Source organism: Motacilla alba, chromosome 6, assembly GCF_015832195.1.
Source record: "Motacilla alba alba isolate MOTALB_02 chromosome 6, Motacilla_alba_V1.0_pri, whole genome shotgun sequence".
Classification (NCBI taxonomy): domain Eukaryota; kingdom Metazoa; phylum Chordata; class Aves; order Passeriformes; family Motacillidae; genus Motacilla; species Motacilla alba.
Window position 1 is genome coordinate 30,004,908 of NC_052021.1, and position 19,796 is coordinate 30,024,703.

Consider the following 19,796-nt stretch of genomic DNA (forward strand, 5'->3'; position numbering starts at 1 on the left):
TCAAGATAGCATCAAATGAACTTCTAACAAATATTTGGCAACGCAACAGATTTGTGCTGATATTTATAATTTAAGTACATTCCTCTAGATCTGTAATTTCAGTCAAACAAGGAGATATTGCAAACTTTTCATCTGCTAAAAGAATTATTATTACATCTCAAATTTGGATCAGTGTAAGAGGTTGTGTATTTAAGCTGATTAAAAAGCTTTCAGTTAACTAAAACAAGCATTTGGATTGGTTTAACACTGTTAAACAGCAAACATTAAGTCTCAGAATGCACTTTTACTTGCTTGGCCAAAATTTACATTGCAGACCAAAACAATTAAAAAAAAAAAAGTGCCAGCAGTATGCAAGACATTTAAAAACAGACCAGTAATTCAGGATGATTATTAAAGGTACAATTCTGCATTGATTTATTTCTTATGTATTTATATGAACTCAATAAAGCTGTATTAGGCTTTTTTATTTTCCCTGTTAAGAGATTTTTGAACATTGTACAATTCTGGAAATCAACGAGTATTTTAAGCAAACACTTTAGGTGGATAAAAAGGTTTGAAATGTGGTCATTTTTAAATTCATCACACAAGTGACCTGATGCAAATATTCTGCATACCTCCTAAACAGTTCCATTTTTAATGGCCTAACATAAAATTAATTTATTTAGTCTAAAATATTGCAGGTAGCTGGACAGGAGCTGTTTTTTGAGGGCTTGGGTTCTGTTAAAGCACATGTCCTGTTAAAGCACATTTTCAAAACTAATAACACCAATCCTTGAAATTTGATCAATATCTTGATTTGACAAATACTATTACTCTTAAGACCAATTACTGCAAAAAAGAAAAGAGCTTATTTAATAAATGATACCTTAAAAAAGTTTAATGGAATGCTGCTGGTGTGTTTGGCATTGTCAGCATCATTCTCCTTTTCAGTATGTAACAAAGGTCAACAGTATCTAACACCCATCTTCCAGATACTTAAAAAAAAACCAAACCACAAATCATGGAGAGATTGCCTGTAACTTCTGGACAGGAACATTTGGAACTGAGAGAGATCCTGATGCAGGGTCATGGTGTAACCTGTGTGTTTACACATGCAAACATGCAATTTACCTTTACAATCACTTCACTAGAGACAGCACTTGCTTCCTTCCACACAAAAGTTTGCAAAGCAATGTAGTTTGTAAACCATAGTGTGAGATTTATGACGTTATACTGCAGAAACCTGTTTAGCCCCCAATTTACAATCCTGGCAATTGTATTCAACTCTGTCATCATAACTAATTACAGCTAACTGCAGATTACCATATTGCAAACTCTCATCTGTGTGAAAGAAATATGATGTTAAAAAAAAGAATCAAATATCCCGAGGGCTAATGAACAAAAATGCACTATTCCATTTTGGACTGCAAACCTGAACTCCTGGAATTGCTGCTGTAAAACTTCAAATTGCTATTTGTTGGCAAGTTGTTTTAGCCCCAAGTACTTCCACAGTAAATCACCATTACACTAATACCATACCTTTGGCCTGAAACATATTAATCTTGGTTAACAATAACTGACATTTACATTACCAATTCAATTCAGGCATTGTGGTGACTAAATATATATGCAAGAGCTTCAGGGAGAAAAGTTATTAGTTTTGAATGTGTACTTACTTTTCACTGAGAACAATTTTGAAGAAACATTATCATCAATTCTTGTTATAATCTTATAACATAAACATTCAAATCCTAATTGATCTGTAAAACATTTGACTTGGAGTAAAATCTGCATTTGTATCTTGGGTGCAGTTAACTGTACAACATAACAGCTCAGATATTTTTTCAAGATATGTATTTATATATTTTTATCTGGGACTTAAAATCTGTGTTCTTAGGAAGGAAAGAAAGCTGGGAATCTGAAATATTATGAAGAACATGGCACCAGGATATGACCAATAGTAGCAGATCCTTCCAGGAGAGGGACGATGACTTTTTCCAGGCTTTTTTTTTTTTTTGTGTGTGTGTGTGGTAATATTTACTAAGGCTATAAATGCCCTTGGTTTAAAAAAGATTGGTTAGGTTTATTCTTTATTTAGTGTCTTTTCCCCAGCTTACAAGCAGAAAAGAAGTACTTACTGCATTAAGTCTCTGTAACCCCAGAAGCAAACATACTCCTCTCCTTATACCCACACATTATAACTGCAGTACAGCACAAAACACATTTGGACCGAGGATTTTATTTCAACTTCAGAACATTCTCTACCAGACTCCAAATTCATCCTGAAATGCATTATCTTTAGGTTTCATATCTAGGAGGAAAATTTAACACAGTATTGATGTTTAGATAGTATTTTTGCTGTATTATTTATAAGAGTGACAAAACAAGACAGTGCAGTTTAAAAACATTAAAATAAATACTTGGCATTTGGTGGGTTGTGTTTTGGGGGGTTTTATGTTTAGATTTAATAAGTTGCCCACAAAAATTCTTCAAGTTACAACAGGTATTTGACTCCTGAGGAAAACAGGATGGACTACATGTATCCCATGTTGCTTTTTGTTTCCCATCTTTTCTTGGCTTCAAATCTGAAACAGAGCACAAAACCCACATTAGGAATGATGAGGGTATGTGTTTTAGGTATTTAACCATGTTATTCTTAACAACAACAAAAATAACTTATTTTTAATACTGTAATAAAGACATGAAGACAAATACAGCCAATACAACCACCACTTTATTTCTGATAAAGCCTCTGTACTTAAGGCTGATACACTCCTAAAAAAGCCCACCAAAACCCAACAAGGTTAAACTAAACAAATAAGATTAGCACAAGCCTATTTTAACTAAAAAAAACATTTAACTGAGATTGCATTGTACACACTGAGTGCCAACGAAACCACAAATGTTTAATTCCATACTCAAATGACTTACCCCCAAGCAAGCTTCTTTTTCTTTTGAGCTTCTTGGGCAGCCTCTGCTTCTTGCTTGGCTTTTACAAAGTTGCGGCAAGCGGCAGCTTTGGCAATTTTCACACCAAGCTAAGACATGAAAAGGAACAAAGGAAAACTGATTAGATGCAAATGGCTCATATGAAATTTAAGCCTCACAAATTACTTGGTCTGATATTGTTTCTCAAAAGTCAAGAGATACTAAATATCTTTCAAATATTAGGCTGATGATGCACTATAAGACTGGACAAACAAGAGTGCCTCTTGAGGGAAATACAAAGGTGTAGGATCCTGGGGCAAGCAATCCCTTTCACCAAATCCTTCATTTTCAAAACCAAAAACAAAGGGCAACAGCTCACTGGATCCTTTTGTTTGTTTGTTTGATATAGACAGACATAGCCAAATACACAGTCACCATTATCAGGACCAGTCTGTGACCTCAGCTATGCCAACACAATAGAATCAGGTCTTACCAGTGTCAAAAACACCCAAAAAAACCTTTTTATACAGGAAGAGCTGCCACCAGCACACATTTTTCAGTAGAACCACTACACATATTTTAATCAGTCTGTCCGAAAAAAAAGATTCAGTGTCTTTGGTGTCTATCTCCACATTACAAACTTTGAGATTTCAAGGTGATATGCTAGCTCTCCATGTAGGTGAATACCACTTCCATAAACTGATGCAAACTGTGAGAATTAAATTCACTTTAGTGAATGTCAAGCACAGGAGGGAAAGGCAGGGAAGAGTAAAGTAAAGATGGAAGAAGATACAGTGAACTATGACCAGTTTATTTCCCTTAATCAGCATTCATAACTTGTAGTTATATTTTGTGGTTGCTGTCTTGACATGATGAGTTTTAAAGGAATTAGTTCTCAGAAGTTACTGCTATTCTCCAAGACAAGCATGCAATTCATTTACCCCAGATTGCTGCAAAATCATGTGGGCAAACAGGTTTTCTTTCAATCCACACCCAAACCTCTTGAAATTAGCCAACAGTTCTATCCAGCAAACTGCATATTCTAAATGTCCCCCAAAATGTCATGGGAGCATCAAAGAACAGGAGACACAAGGGGAAGAATACTCTTTAACACCTTGGCTGAAGTCCACTATTAATGGTAATATACTTGAAAATTCTGCAGCATCTATACAGAGAAATATTTACTCTGAGAAATGCTTTATCCAGGTAAGATGAGAGAGACCTCTAGAACACATCTGTAGGTGTAGATGCACTGACACATTTTCCACAACTATCCCATCAAACACACAATAGGTAGGTGATCATTTTGTTAACAAAGCAAAAAAAAAAACAAACCCAAACCAGCATCACAAGCTCTTCTACCTTATGGTCCTCTCAGGGTTCAAGAATGAAGAAAGCAGCCTTTAAGGAAAGGCAGCAAGCACAACTCAGTTTGTGCTTTGTTTGAGGCTCTAAATGCTGGCAACACAAGCAGTTAGGAGCTGAGCATAACAGTTTATATTTTCATAAATATAATATTTAAAAAGGACAAACTGAACAAGTGTCTCATCCACTATTTGCATGTGTTATAAGGTCCTAAATATGTACCTTTGGAATCATCTTCATGCACAAAATACTGTGACCAGTTACTTCAAAACTTTTATATTATCTACGTAATTTTCCCCTGAGCATTAACGTTTTTTTATTAACAGTAATTTAATGCCAACATCTGAACTGCTAAATTTCAGGTCAAAGACTAAAACATAACATTCTTTTATTTGCATTGTCACTTAATATTTAAGGGCAGCTATTAACCTTAATATAATTGCAGTATAAAAATGCTTAAGAAAACTCACCTAAAATATTCAAAAAATGTTTACTTTTAAATTGAAACAGTAGTAATTATTAGTTTAAGCAATAGAGCAATCTGATGGCTGAAGTCAGTCAGCAGAACTATGCCTTTATTAGAGGTATTTTACCTCCTAACACAGTTGAAAATTAACTTTTACTGTGTGATGAATAATACAATCTGCTTAAAAGATATTCTAGTGGCCTATTGAGCACTTATACACACACAAATATACACAAGGGAGCTCTAAACAAGTGCTGCAGAAAAATCTTTTTATCTGCACTTTTTGGAAGAAAGAATGAGTTCTTCCATCTTTGAAAAGTACAGAAAAAAATGGGATAATAAGATCCTCTGCAGTGTATGTGGAAGTAAATGCAGAAACATTTTGCAGCATTGTTATAATTTCTAGGCTACATAGAGTCAAATTTTCAAGACAGGAAAACAAATGTTGCATATAAACACACATAAACATTTTAGTCAGATTAAATGTCTTCTGCTCCCACCTAAACCCAGACATACATCCTCACTCCCGGCTCCCCCCCAAAAGAAATCCATAAAAGCTTGGTCAAGGGATTTTACATTAAAAAAAAAAAAAATAATACTAACATTTCAGGTCATCAGATAACTCAATAAAATACAATCTTAAAAGAAGTAAGAAAGCATGAATAAAAATATATACAACTATTTCTTGTGTAGTCAAAGTATCAGCATTTTCCATATAGAACATCCAATATTTTGCTGCATTTTAATTAAGGTGTCTAAACATTATCACAAAGAACTGCAAATTGGTCAGAGCACGCAGTAAGGAAAATTAAGCTCTAAAGGCTTTTTATCACCATATTTCAGGAACCAAGGGTGTAAAATGTTCTAATTTGGGATATATTAAAAGCCATAAAAGGTCTTTCAAAAAGATTAATGGTACTTTGCTTGGATTTAAGATAAGGGCTTTAGCTGGTTGGAAAAGCAGGGCCCTGGCTAGACCCTTGAGGCATTCATCTTTACAGCCACTTGGAAGATTTGTAAAAGCGTCTGCATAACCTCAAGCAAACGCACTGCGACATTTTTTTTTTAAATTCCTTTCAATTTTACAGGTTTAAAGTGTGTAAATCATACTGGGTAGTAAAGCTGATATAATGGTTCATCCTTGTAACACTATATATATTTGTATTTTGAGACAAACTTAAAAAACAACTTAGTTTTGACAGGGCAAAGCCCTTCCCATTTTGAAGCTGACCAATAATCATGCCAAATATCTTCCTCTAGATGTTTAATGTAGCATAAATGAAAATTTCCTACTCATCTGAAATTGTTACCTTGTAACAAATATCTGAAGAAGCTTTGCTTCTTTTTGAACACTTTCAAGGCATTTATTTAAAAATACCAATTATCATACTTTAACTTTTTATGGAATAACAGGTCTCTATGAAAAATATTTATGCCATTCTCTTTTGTTCTTTAATTAAATGAAAACAGATGTTTTCTGAAGTAAAGCGGAACCATTACTGGAGTACTTAAAGTGTTAAGGTCTTTAATTTTTATATCAGTTTGGTCTACAATTCCTGATTGTCTTTACTCAAGCTCAACATTAATGTCAAGCAAGTTACCTAGGAGACGAAAGAGATCAAAGAGACAAAAAACCCTCAAATGTCTGATTAATCAAGCCTGCAAACAGCTTATTTCTTTTAGCCTGCATGCAAGTATGAAAATGAGATTCTGGGAGCCGTACATTGTGCAGATTTGTTCATTCTTATCAGAACAAAGCCAGCGGCAGCTTATTTCATGGATCATTGGCACTGTCATCAGTGCTACACAGAACGGGTGACAGCTCCTCATTTTGAGGCTTGAACAAAATTAGCAAAAAGTCGGCACAAATTAGCCTCTCATCTTTTTAGTAATATGACATTATTCATTTACTTTTTATCCAATTTTTAATTTTTTCCTTGTCAGCTATCCCTTTCTAGTGTTTCTTGCACAGCATCATAAAACACTTTTAAAACAAGCAAAAGAAATGGCTGAAGTTGAAATAGAATGTAAAGTTCAGGCAGAAGAGTAAACATTTTTATTAAGTTGCAACAGAATCTACTGTAACTTCCAGAAAACTTCCTTGCAAATCAGGACATGTAACATAAAATACCACAAAGCAAAGACTTGTCTTTAAGATAGGACTGTAAAACGTAAACGATATGAGACAACGGAATCAAGAACTGCTCCAGAAATACTGAAGTATGAAACACAAAATATTAAACCTACAAAAGCTCCAACAAAACATCTATATTCAAACAGGTCCTGAAATATCCTGTGATCATAGCAGAGAAGCCAAACAGCCTTTTAATACAGTGTTACAGTTTCTCATCAAATATGAATCTAGTTATTTCAGGCTTGCCTCTAGCAATGATTTTCTCCTTTTATGTTATGGAATGTTATCCATTGCTGACGTATATAAAATATATAAAGCAAACAAGAATACCGAGTGGATTTTGCAGTGAAAATTGTCCCCTTTCAATGATGTGCTCAACTACCCCTTTAAAATACTTTGTAATACCTTTGTTGTATTTTTATGCTGTGTATTACAGCATCACATTATATTTGGATGACACAGTAATGGAGCAAGGACAGAAAACTCTTCTAATATTAAGCTCTTTGCTAGACTTAAACATTTAAATGCAAGTAACTTCCTCCATTCACGAGAAAACACAGCATTAAAAAATTAACCATAAGCTGTTAGATGCTTTACAGAGCCCCCTTATAACAAAGGCAGTTTTAAAAAAAGAACTGTAGTACTGTTTTCAGCAATTTCTTTATCTCTGTTCTTCTAAGTAAGAAAGCTTATTAACAAGCTTTGAACTTAAAATCACATTTACAATAATGTGCCATCAACAGTTTTATAAGCTAATTAGAAAAAAAGATTAATTAATGACTGGCTGCTAATAAAATGGCAATCATGAAGAAAGAAACCAAGGGTGCTAAGCTTCAACTACCACCAATTAAGAGCTAATTACAAACAAATTATATATGTGTTTTGCTGTGGGCTTTAATTTACTAAAATGGTTTTAATTAAAAGAGAAAACATGCTGATTAATTGAACTGCAGAAAAAATCTACAGTATAAACTGTGCTTTGTCTGTCTCTTTAATTAGACTTGTAACATCTGAAATCTTTTTTTAAGGTTTGTTAAGGAAAAGATATACATAATTAAGGGAGCCTAAGAATGTAATTCTAGGTGATAACCCTGCCATGTTCCAAAGGTTAAAAGAAAGCCACCTCAATGAAGAGGAGTATTTGGAAGCACCTTCACTAAGGTAAGAAAGGAAATCCTTCACAGATAAAAAAACCCTCTTTTTTTTTTTTTTTTTCTTTTTTTTGGGGGGTGGTGAGGGGCATAGTTCTTTCACAACAAGAGTTCCAAGTTAATTTGTGCTTGGTTACACTCCACATAAAATTGCACCACTTCAGGTACCTAAAAACATTGTGAGAAATTGTGAACACTGCACAGAACTTAGAAATTTTATTTTACCACCAGAATAGCATCAAGTACTAACTCCTGTCCATCTCTGACAGTAATTTCATCCTAATCAATCATCTCCTACCCAGATTTTCACATGGAAACCAGTTTCCAGAATGGTTGTCAGCAGTTATAACCAACAAACTGCCTTGTGTACTTCCCTTTCTAATTAATATGACTAGAGGTTACTTGCAGACAGGAGATACTAATTTGAGCATGTGAAAATGGTCAAAACTGATGCATCAAATTTTGAAGACAACAGCAGGACTGATCTTGCTGTAACATGAGGATGATATTCCAGTGAATAGCCAATTAATTTCATCAATTACAATGTAGATCTTTCATTTAAGTTGGATTAAATACCAGTGTCCCCATAAATTGCAGCTTTTTAAGTCTTTCCCCAAAATGCCAGAAGACACTAAGCCAGGCACTCAGGAAGTGCTGTCAAAGTCTGGGGTATTTAGAGACTGACAAGTGCTACAGCAATTAAGCACACTAAATCACAAAATATTTTAAAAGTTACTTCTGACAGGTAAGGCTAATATGGTCAAGATTATTTAATTGTGTTCAAGTCCTCAGGCTAATGTGTTCTTAGACAATGTGGCACCTGCCTACCAGGCAGTTCACACAAAAAAACCCCACCAATAAGTGCAAAGTTTGGGCTTTAGTCAGATTAGTTCTCACAGTATTAGAGCCATAAGAAATCTGTGTTCTGCATTTCGCAGAATACAACCAAACCATGATTTGAGCAGAAAAACACTGTGAAAAAACCCTCTTTTTCTAGGGGGAAAGAATATATGTAAGGAGTGGTGGTGGGGAATCTTTTAAGATTTTTTGGTTTACCTATGAAAATAATTTTTAGAAGTATCACTCCAGATTGAAACTGATTTATAGCAGAGTGAAATTAGCAGATATCTGCACATACCATCCTTACTCAAAGGGATAAATACATACAGCTATGCACTGTCACAATGCTCTAATTTATCAACATTATTTTTAAAAAATCTAGGTGGATTCCCACTAACACAGCAGGACCAATTTAATTACATCTCAAGATGGAATTCCAGAAAAAAATTTTACAAAGCATTAAGAAGTTGACATAATTCCAAGTGTTGGTTCCCAGCTCCATATCCCAAGTATCTGCTACTATTAGAGCCCAGCTATCCCACCCTAAGGCATCACCAAAAAAAATCTTGTCATTTCCGCCTAGATAAGTGTTCACATGAACTTTATTCTCTTAATAACTTTCATTCTAAAAGGCTCAGAGTTTTTTTGGGCAACTCCTACATTAACATTTCTATTGGCATCTCTCAAGTTAAATAAGTCATTCTTAAATGCAATGTTCAAACAACAGCTTTAGGTATGCCAGGCTACATCTGAACAGCACAACTCTAAAACATGAAGGGCTCTGCCCATGCTGGAAGCCCTGGAATGTGATAACAAAGACAGCAACTGGATTACAATAATAAACACTAACTGTGCATATTGTACCATGCACACTGCAATTAATTGTTTATTTTTTTAATACTAATAGTACTGTACTGCAGGTATTAAAGAAACAATTCAGTAGTCTAACTGAGCTTGAAGCTCTACAGTGAATTAAGGAATATGACCCACCAGCGTTATTTTGGTGCTCAACACATTTATGAAAGCAGTGTTGATCTTGGACACTGTCATTGCATCACAGCACTGAGGTGCTCCAGCCAGAAGCTGAAGGAGCAGAGTTACTGAAGGCCTAAATTATTCTCGACTACATAATGCAGAGATGCCCATATTTTTTTCAGGAAAAACTTCACTCGTGTATAAAATAATGAAATCAAGAACTTTAGGATCACCAGATCTCTCAGGGAAGCAGGACACCCCACAAGAGAACGTGCTGTGGGGATGGCCAAGAATGCCACAGGTAGAGATCTGCTACCCTGAGGACTGACAGCAGGAGACAAGGGGTAACACTTGGCAGTGAGGTTTGTCCCGGGATTACACAAAAAACTCAGCAGTGTTATACATACAGTTCATTTCTATGATAAAAATGCAACTGCCAACAAAAAAGGGGGAACACGCCAGCCAGTCTCAAAAGCTACATTTGAATCCACCCATGCAGCCACCAGTAATAACAGCCTCATGCAGGAGGTTGTTCAAGTTCTAATTTTCACTCCAAAACCTTGAATGCTCCTGGACTCAGAAGCTTTGTTTTAAAATCAGTGTTTGCATGTATTTGTCAAAGAAAAGAAAATAACAAATAATGTACAGCCCAAAGGTTCATTTAATGCAGCGCAGGAGCATTTTCCTTAAAGAACCTGCAACAAGTACCACTTGGAAACCTGAAGACCCAAAACCTTAAAGCAGTATCATTTAGGTTTTTAGAATGCAAAATTCCATGATGCACTGACAGCTGCTAGATTATGCATATTGCCTCAGTCATCACTGATTTTAAATGAATCTGATTTAAAAAAACCTTTTCTCACTGTGTCACAACGACAGGATATTGACAGCATCATTTTGACATTCCTTTGCTTTTTAGGACATGTTTCTACCGTCTATACTCATCATCTGTTTATTTTTGGCTTCATTTTTCTAAATACTGAAGCTGCCCTATCAGTTTCACAGGCTTATAAATGTTATACATCAAAAATTAGTTTCACTTATTAAGGCAGGAAACGGCTGTAAGAACTCTGGGATCTGTGCCTCAAAGCAAAAGCTTTATCAGCAGGTTCCAGTCACTGCTTCTTGCAAAAGAAAATGGTGCCGATTAAAACCCCATACACCTGATTTCAAAAAGAACACCTACCCACTGAACATTCCTCACATGGCTGCAAGGGGGGCTGCACCCCAAACACCAGACAGCTGTTTCTCACACACTCTCTGTCCCCAGCCCTGTGACACCGCTCAAGAAAAATGAAAACTATACATAAAGAGATGAAGTTGAGATAAAAGAACAATAATTCATCCACTTATTACTCCAGACTTCAGAAGTGGTGTACTTCAATACAGCCACAGTGCAGTTCCATGCCTGACTTGCTCCCAGAGCTGTGCTGCATTTGGAAGTTAGAGGGATACAAATAGCCACATAATTTAAAATTAACTCACTTCTTAGAGGCACTGTATATTAAAATCGACATTTCTGTAAACTGCTAAGAGAAGAAGAGTAGCAATTGAATGAACACAACATGAAAGCAGTATTTTATTAAGTGTACTTGTGTACAAAACAATGACTGTTCAATCAGCCTCTTCCATAATCAAATCCTCTTTTTATAGCTCTTCACTGAAACAGTCACTGTTAGAAGAATTTCCTTAGGAAAAAAAAAGTATTTTAAAAGATCCATTAAAAAAAAAAAAAGCTTCTGAAAATCACAAAGAAAAATGAACCTTGCAGTGAGCTATGGAACACATCTCTACAAGAGCAGAGAACCCCAGTGAATTCACATGGATTCTGCCACAACAGAACTCCTCATGAGAGATCAAGCCAGTCATTTGAGTTTTCCTTCTTTCAACATATTATTTGTTCAGATAAACCCACTTAACCAAAACCAAGTCAAGGCTGTGAATACTAATAACGTTTCAAGCATTTTGTTTTCAGAATTACAACATGCTAATATTTGAAAGTCAACAATTTGGAGCTAATGTTCCACAAATAATAATACACTGCTGTAGCACCTGGGATATGCTAGATGTTGTATAATCCCATGGCTACCAAAATCAGATAACAGTTTATCATAAATATTACAAAACCTTAAAACTTCTTACATTAATTTGTTTTTATAGTCAAACAATTTGCACTAGAACCTCAGTATGTTTTATTGATTATAATACTCCAACCACTTTAGAGGAGATGGGATAATGACATTTGTGAAGGAGAACAGCAAGTGTTTTTCATGTTGTACACATGAAAGGTAATAAAACAGTCAGAAGCTGGTCAGACTTAAAGGGAACATCAGGGCACATTCCTACCTCTGTCAATAGCTGTTATCTTTGCAGACTGAAGTTTTGTGATCACTGGTGACAAGGCAGATAAGAGTCTAGTCATTAGAAACTGCCCTGAGTGACTAAATGGAGGAGTTTAATGATTTTGTAAGAACACTCACTGAGGAACAGTTACTTTTACCTAACCTCAGAGAACCTTAAGAACTGTATTTCCCACTTCAAAAGCTGTCTGTTTTTAAAGCCATCGCAATATTGTAATACATTGCATTAAATAGATTTAAATCTGCAATTTTACATTAAAGCTTAGTTTAAAACACTGTATTTAAGAAACATTTAAAATATTTGTATGAGAATGAGAAGCAGCTAAAATTTGTCTTTGCTTTCCTAATCCTTTTCTAATACCTTTGAATTTTGCAAGCATATACAGTGGACAGAAAATTGCCATTACCTCTGTGAAGATGGAAAAATACGCAAGATAAAGGAATGAAAGCAAAAATTATATAATTATTTTTAGTATAAATCTAGAAGATTTATAGTTGAAATCATACTACTCAGATGAGTTTAAAAAGATCGCTTTTCCACTCACTGAAATAGCACTTTTATTTTTCTTACTTGGCTTCAAAACTGGTAATATAGATATTATCCTAACTTTTTCCTCTGCATTTTCTCCCCTATGCACAACTAGCAGTGGGAAAAATAGCCTTTGTGGACTTCAGCTATTTTGACTTCAGCTGCCTCCACCTACCCTACGTGCACATATTGAACAATTTCTTAGATGAAGTCACCAGAGCTATCTGATAGATTCCTCACCAGTTTTAAGTATTCACTAAGACCTGTACATACAGATTTATTTATCCTCACACTTTTGTGCCAAAGAGAGCACAGCTTTCATGAAATTACTCAGCTACACCAACTATCAAGACAACATATTGAAAAAATTGTGTTACTCTGCACTTGGTTTTAGGTATGTATTTATACACTGAACAATTATGACAAGGAGAAAATATTATCCAACACATTCTAAGGCTACAGCAGTAGCACAGAGAGACAGCCATCTACTTCCATTCTTCTTCAGAATTCTTCCAGCCATCAACTCCTGACCACATAAATAGACACAAAAACAAGTATTGGCACACAACTTGGGGTTCATATGTCCTTATTTGCTCCAGGCTTGCTAAATCTCTACCTGTCTTCAGGATTCCCAAGCTTGTGGGAGAGGTAATGCAAAAAAATTATGAGGCACAGGGCTGAGAGGAAGGGAACATCCTACTCCTGTCCTCCTGGCTTGCAACAGAGAAAAAACAAAAGCTCAACACAGATGACCAGATACCAACTCCTCTGAGTTGGGGAGTGAGCAGCAAGGCTCTAAAGCAAGGTTACGTGGGACAGTTCATGGATCTATTTTCAATTCTTAAACACAGCAACAGCTGTCCAAGCATTGTTAGACCAGCAGCAAAGTCCTGAAATCACTGACAGGAATCTGCTCAGGAAACGGGAAAGGTGCTGCAAACAACCCTCTATGCTGTTTTACTCACGACACTTTCAGTCCACATGTGCAAAACTAAACGACCCCTCAGAGTTTTTGTTAACAGCCCACTTACCTCACGAATGGCTAATCTGTCACTCAGCTCCTCAGCCTTGGCAATGTCACCTTCAGCCACACACTTCTCTATGCTCAGTTCAAGGCCAGACTAGGGGAAAAAAAAAGTAAATGCCTTTAGAACAAAAAGAACATATTTAAAGGGAGCACTTCCTTTCTAAAAATATTTCTTTCATAAAATTGTTTAAGAGACTGTATAAACCTGTAATTTCTGTGTACCACAAATCACTCTGTCTGTGTATTGTAATGGACAGCACAATTAAGAATTCACTGAGAGGCCGCCTGAACACAAATCATTGCATTAGTTCCACCTTATGTGCAGGATAATACTATAGGTTAAAAAAATTACACGGGCTAGTTTATGCCTGTCACAATAAAATTTCATCTGAAGATCTGGCTTATCTCTTCCATCCCTGGAGCTTTCTAAACAAAATGTGAAATATATGTGTCAGGTAACATGAAGAATGGCAATTACCACTGTATCGTTACAGTTCTAAGATCTTATCTTTACCCAAAAACCAGAGTTCTGGCACAAAGCCACTCCACTGTGCTAATAAATTAAAAATTCTAGCAACCCTATGGAAAACAATCAAAAAGATTCAGGATTTAAAGGTTGTTTTCTTATTTTCAGAGGTAAACGTAACTTGTTTAATGGCAACACTTACGAATAACATAACAATAAAATGTAACTATCTCCTGGAAATTATAGTTGTAAATTTCTGATGGAGTACAGAAGGGTAGCATTGACTTCGGAATTTCACAAAAAACCTCACTCTCATAACAAAAGGTAATTTACAGTCTCACTGATTTTAAATATTAGTGAAGCTAAAGGAAACACATTTGACAGTTCCATAACATACACTTTTTAAAAGATAAAAAGGAATAAGCTGATGGAATTCTTGAGAAACAGTGATCTGCAAACACTGCACTTGAGTTATTTCAGGTGGTAGATGAAAAAAAAAAAGCACAATTGGAAGTTGCAGTGATGGCAAAATCTGTTAAGGTGCCTATTCTGAAAACAGCAAGACTTATCTTCCACTAGTGATAATATCCCTGAAATTACAATGAAACCATCTGCATTTGAACACTTTGGGCCTCATTCCAGATCTATCCTGACCACTTCAATGACAACTGAATAGCCACCGAAAGTAAGAAGCAAACAAATCTTCATGACCTGCGTGTAGAAACTCACTTTAAGAAAATGAAAAATACAAATATTATCATAAAGGAAGCTAACAGAACATTTCACGTAATAGAACTTACAGAGAGCTTTATAAGAAATATTATATAACCAACAGCACCAACAGAAACTCACAATGTAGTGAGAGTCTTAACTTATCCCTCGCATGTGCCAATTATTTCTGATATGACTAGTTACATAGTAACATTTATGAACAGAATGTGTTATGAATCCAGTCAAAATGTATGCTAGGTTTGCCCCTTGTAGCCACTGGTGTCAACTGAAGAATTTATGTGACACATTTTGAAGTTAAAACACGATGAAGCAAAAGAAAAGGGAAAGTCAAACAATGCATATGAAATGTTCTGTCTCTCACAACAGGAAATAACAAAACCAGACAGGAAACAAGCCTGGATACTGTCTTAAAAGAAAGCACAGCAGCCATTCAAGGACATTTATTTAAAAAGCTCACACAATCATCCTTCCTCAAAGTGACTGTATCCTTTACTCTTAAACAGGCTCAGTTAAGGACAAGCTCTTTTACTGCCAAACACAAGCTGGCACTGCCTTTGTATTAACAGTCACCTTTTGTGGAGCCCTGCTGTCCACAGGTGATTCAAATCTATCATTGATTCCAAAGTATTGTGTAAGTTCTTTCCATTTGTCTTCATTTTCCAACTGCTGACTACTAAAAACAAACAAACAAACAAGTCAATATATAACCACTTCCCTTTCCACACCTTTCTTTTCAAAGCTAAAATAAACTCTTCCATTTGGCAGACATGGTCTTTTCACCCATTCAGTTTTTAAAAAAAGTGAAATTAATTATTGCTCCCCCTTTGTGTGTGTGCAATTTCACAATCTTGAAAGCAAGCTGACAGAATCATAGAACCATTTAGGTTGAAAAAGTTCTTTAAAATTGAGTCTAACCACAAATCTAACACTGCCAAGGAGGAAAAAGAAGGGAAGGAGCAAGCTGAACAGGAACTTGTGGGAAGGAAGTAGGAAGAGCATTAAGTCTATTAAAAGTTACATTAAATGGTACATTTGTGTTGATTTTTAAAATCAAGCAATAACATTCCATCAAGCAATCACCAGCACAAATTCAGCCTGCCCAACAGAGACACTGACAAATTTAAAAGATATTTTACACAATGCTCAAAGCTAGGCTTTGACTATGAATGTGGTCAGGCTTATTGCAAGTTTTGCCTGCTACTAACAGACCTCAGGTAATCCCATTGACCTGGTTATACCTCTTAGCCACTTCATCGGTCTCTCTCTGTTTTGCTAAGGGAAAAAAAAAAGAAAAAAAATCCAACATTACACAGTGATACCCCACAGCATCCAATGAAGTTAACAGAGCTCTAATTGGTCACATTCCCTTTGAAAGATCCGCACTGAGGGATTTTTACCCAATGATCACGTGGATTTAAACCACTCAGCTGTAAGAAACTCCTGCAATATCTGTGAAGTTTTAACCAGAATGTGCAACAGTAAGTTTTGTAGAATTACTGAAATACACTTAACCATTAGAAATCAGTATTAACTAAGTGAGTTCTGCCTCCTTTTCAAGAAGAGGATAAATGTGTTACTTGCATTCTGTCTATAACCTCCCTACAACCTTGCAAGTGATGCATACAAGCAGAAAAATAAAATCCTAGATAACAGCTAGAATCCAATTCTTCATTAAAAGGAAAAAAAAAACAAACACAAGAGAGAAAACCCCAAACCCCAGAAACACCAACCTCACAAAACAGCATGTATTGATACTAATTTAATTTGAAATAAATAAATTCTGGTCATCATTAAAAAAATCCACCTTTTCGGCGGCGCTTTCTTTTTCGGCACCTGTTTTCCTCTTTCGCTTGCATTTTCATTTCACGGTGTTTCTTCTGAAGCTCCACAAATTTCTACAAGATTACCAAGAACCAAGTCAGTATTTTTAATTTCCCCCCATTTTTAAGAAATTACATAGAGAAATGTATCATTACACACAGTGCCCTGCGTTATCCACTACATCCCAATCCATAAATCAAGACCATGGGACTCTGAGGGCGTTAAACTGGAACTGGTGCTAATCTTTCATCACCTCTCTCTGACTTCGTGCCCTCCCTGCACCCCAGGACTGTTCAGATCTGACAGTTCTCCCATGGGATGTGACACAGAACAGAGTTTTGCTTGTTGTGCACTCCTGAGCTATACCAGGTATTTTGATTGCCTAGCTGGTAGTTTGTAACCCACAAATTAGAGACAGCATGGTCCTTGCACAGCAGGCTACCTCCAAGGACTGAGGAATGAAAGTAGGCAACTATTTTTTGCCAATTCTTATTTTGAATCCAAAGCCTAAAACACGTTGTTTTCTTAAGGGTTTTTTGTCTTCCCCAGTCTTTACATGCAACTGCAAAATCAGGAGGTTATAAGGAACTCTTGAGGCTGAATGCTTGCAGTTAATCCCTACAGCAAGCAGCAGGGCACACCTCCCCTTCCCAGGTGTGAAACACTGAGCTGTAAATCCTTCCCAATGCAGAAAGCAACTACCAAGCAGCTCAGAGCCCACAAATCACTGAAAACACAAGATTTATGCAACTGTATAGTTATGACAACTTCTTGCTTCTTGATTTCAATCACCTCCAAACTACCACCTAATCACTTCCTTCCTACATTCCTGTTCACCTCACTTTAAACAATATAAGGTTTGTATACTTAGATCATATTTAATCCAATTTCAGATTTGTATATTGACCAACAATGAATTATTTTAATTTAAAAATCAGCCATTTGAGTACACTGCATTATGCTCTGTAATGATACATACATTCCAGATATTTACAGAAACTCCAGGAGGGCATGTTTGAGATTCATTTTCTTCATCTGTCACTGCTAAAAGAGGTTCACTGCTGGCATTACTTTCCTGTCCAGTCCCCTGAACTCTTTCAGCATCTTCTTTTGCATCTTGCTTTGAACAGGAATCAGGTGATTCGTCTCCATCATCAGAACTTAGATCAACATCACTCTCATTCAGTCCTGGAGGTAACAGCCCACTCCACATCTTCCTGTTTATGTAAGTCCAAACTATTTCAAGTCACTGCAAAGACACCGGGTTACCCATCCCAGCACAAAAACCTGCAGAAGAGAGAAACAGCAAAACACGTCATCAGAAATATTTTTGCTTTTCCTACATAAATATCATTACATCTTTCAGACAAACACATTATAAAGGTGCTAATACTTACTATTTCAGAAAGAAGACAACTTGACTACAGAGGCTGAGACTACTCTTTTTTCCCCCACTCCTTGTCCACTAAAATTGTGCCCCTATGCGTTTGCTTACAGCTGCTTTCAATTTAGGAGCGACACTGCAGCAAACGCCTCCCGTGCCTCCGCAGGAGCAATTTCCCGGGCCGGCACGGCCACCTCCCGTCCCCGGGCCCCGGCAGGGCAGAGCCGGCGCGGAGAGACGGCAGGCCGGGGAAGCGAGGAAGGGGGGGGCAGCTGCCGAGACAGCGAAGCGAAAAGAAACGCGTCTCAACACCAGGCTAGGGGAAGGCAGCGGGCTCTCGCCGCGCCCCGGTGCCCGCCCGGCCGGCGGCGCTGCCGGAGCCCCGCGGAGCCCCCTCAGCGCCGCCGCCCGCGGCCGTGTTTACCTGGCCGCCATCTTGGCACCGCCGGAACACCCCGCGCGCGGATTGGGCGGGGCGGCGCAGCCAATCAGCGGGCGCGGCGGTCGCCATGGCAGCGGGGCGGGGCCCGGCTGTCCCGGGGCGGGGCGGCCATGGCGGCCGGCGCTCTGAGGGCGCGCGGCGGGGCCGGGCGGGCAGCGTGTGCCGGCGAGGGCTTGTCAGAGTCTCGGAAGCGTTTAGGTTGGAAAAGGTCTCCCAGATCACCGTGTCCAGCCTACGGCCCAACGCCACTGTGTCCACCAGACCGTGACAGCTTGTGCTACATGCAGTCTTTCCTGGAGTCGCCTCCAGGGCCGGTGGCTCCTTCACCTCCCTGTGCGGCCCATTCCAATTTTGTCACCTTTTCAGTGAAAAAATTGCTCCTAATGTCCAACTTAAATCTCAATTGATGCAAGAGAAGGCCATTTCCTCTCATCAAATCTCTTACTCCCTGGGAGCAGAGCCCGATGCCAATGTGGCTCCAACCTCCTGTGAGGGAGTCTCGGAGAGCGGTAATGTCCCCCTTGAGCCTCTTTTCCTCCACACTAAACACCCCCAGCTCCCTCAGCTTCCCTTCATCACACTTGAGCTTCTTTCAGAAGAACAACAAGCATCAAGTTTACAGCAATCCTTGGTGCCATAAAGGAATATGGCATCTCTTCCAACAGCAAACCTTGTAGTAAAGCCACACCAAAATGTTTATGCTGGGACAGAAGGACAAGGGTCATACTCTTCAAGAATTGAAAAATCCTTCCAAAGTTCCCGGTAGTGCCTTGGATTAATATGGTAAAGAGAAAACCACAAAAATGCAAAGTCTGTGCAGAGCAAAGGAATTGTTTATCTCTAAGATTCTGGTACACTTTGTCCATTCAGCTTTCATAGGTGAGGCAGAGGACACAACTATTTAGGAGCAGCCTGAATGTGATTCAGCAAGAACTTCTTGCATAGAAGGAGCAACGGGAAGGGAGGCACAAGGAAAAGATGAAGGGACAGGCTGATAGCACCAGCACTGAAATTTGTATGAAAGACAGGAGGTTTCCCATGTTCCAAATAATTTGTGAGAAGATGTACTTTTGAGTGACAGGTTGACAGCTTGAAAACTCTATCTCAATGTGATAATGAGACTTTTGAGAAAGGAATTGCTGACCCCAAACCACGACACGACCCAGTTGTGGACAAACAAAAGGGGAATGAGAAAAG

General features: G+C 37.5%; 1 protein-coding gene across 3 annotated transcripts; it reads right to left on the minus strand.

Moving 5' to 3' along the window:
* Positions 1-2,199: 2,199 nt before the first annotated feature.
* Positions 2,200-18,615, minus strand: FAM204A (family with sequence similarity 204 member A). Of its 3 annotated transcripts, none has more exons than XM_038141051.1 (8): positions 18,582-18,615; positions 17,753-18,060; positions 16,757-16,847; positions 16,191-16,224; positions 15,523-15,625; positions 13,759-13,848; positions 2,911-3,017; positions 2,200-2,564 (listed from the first exon to the last, which is right to left on the minus strand). In XM_038141051.1, the coding sequence occupies exons 2-8, from the start codon at positions 17,984-17,986 to the stop codon at positions 2,513-2,515; spliced, it is 711 nt and encodes a 236-aa protein (XP_037996979.1). In that variant the 5' UTR covers positions 17,987-18,060; positions 18,582-18,615; the 3' UTR covers positions 2,200-2,512. The 3 variants fall into 3 exon arrangements, with proteins under 3 accessions (XP_037996979.1, XP_037996980.1, XP_037996978.1); XM_038141052.1 differs by lacking the exon at positions 18,582-18,615 and adding an exon at positions 18,171-18,312 and having other exon boundaries at positions 15,523-15,622; XM_038141050.1 differs by lacking the exon at positions 18,582-18,615 and adding an exon at positions 18,171-18,312.
* Positions 18,616-19,796: the final 1,181 nt, after the last annotated feature.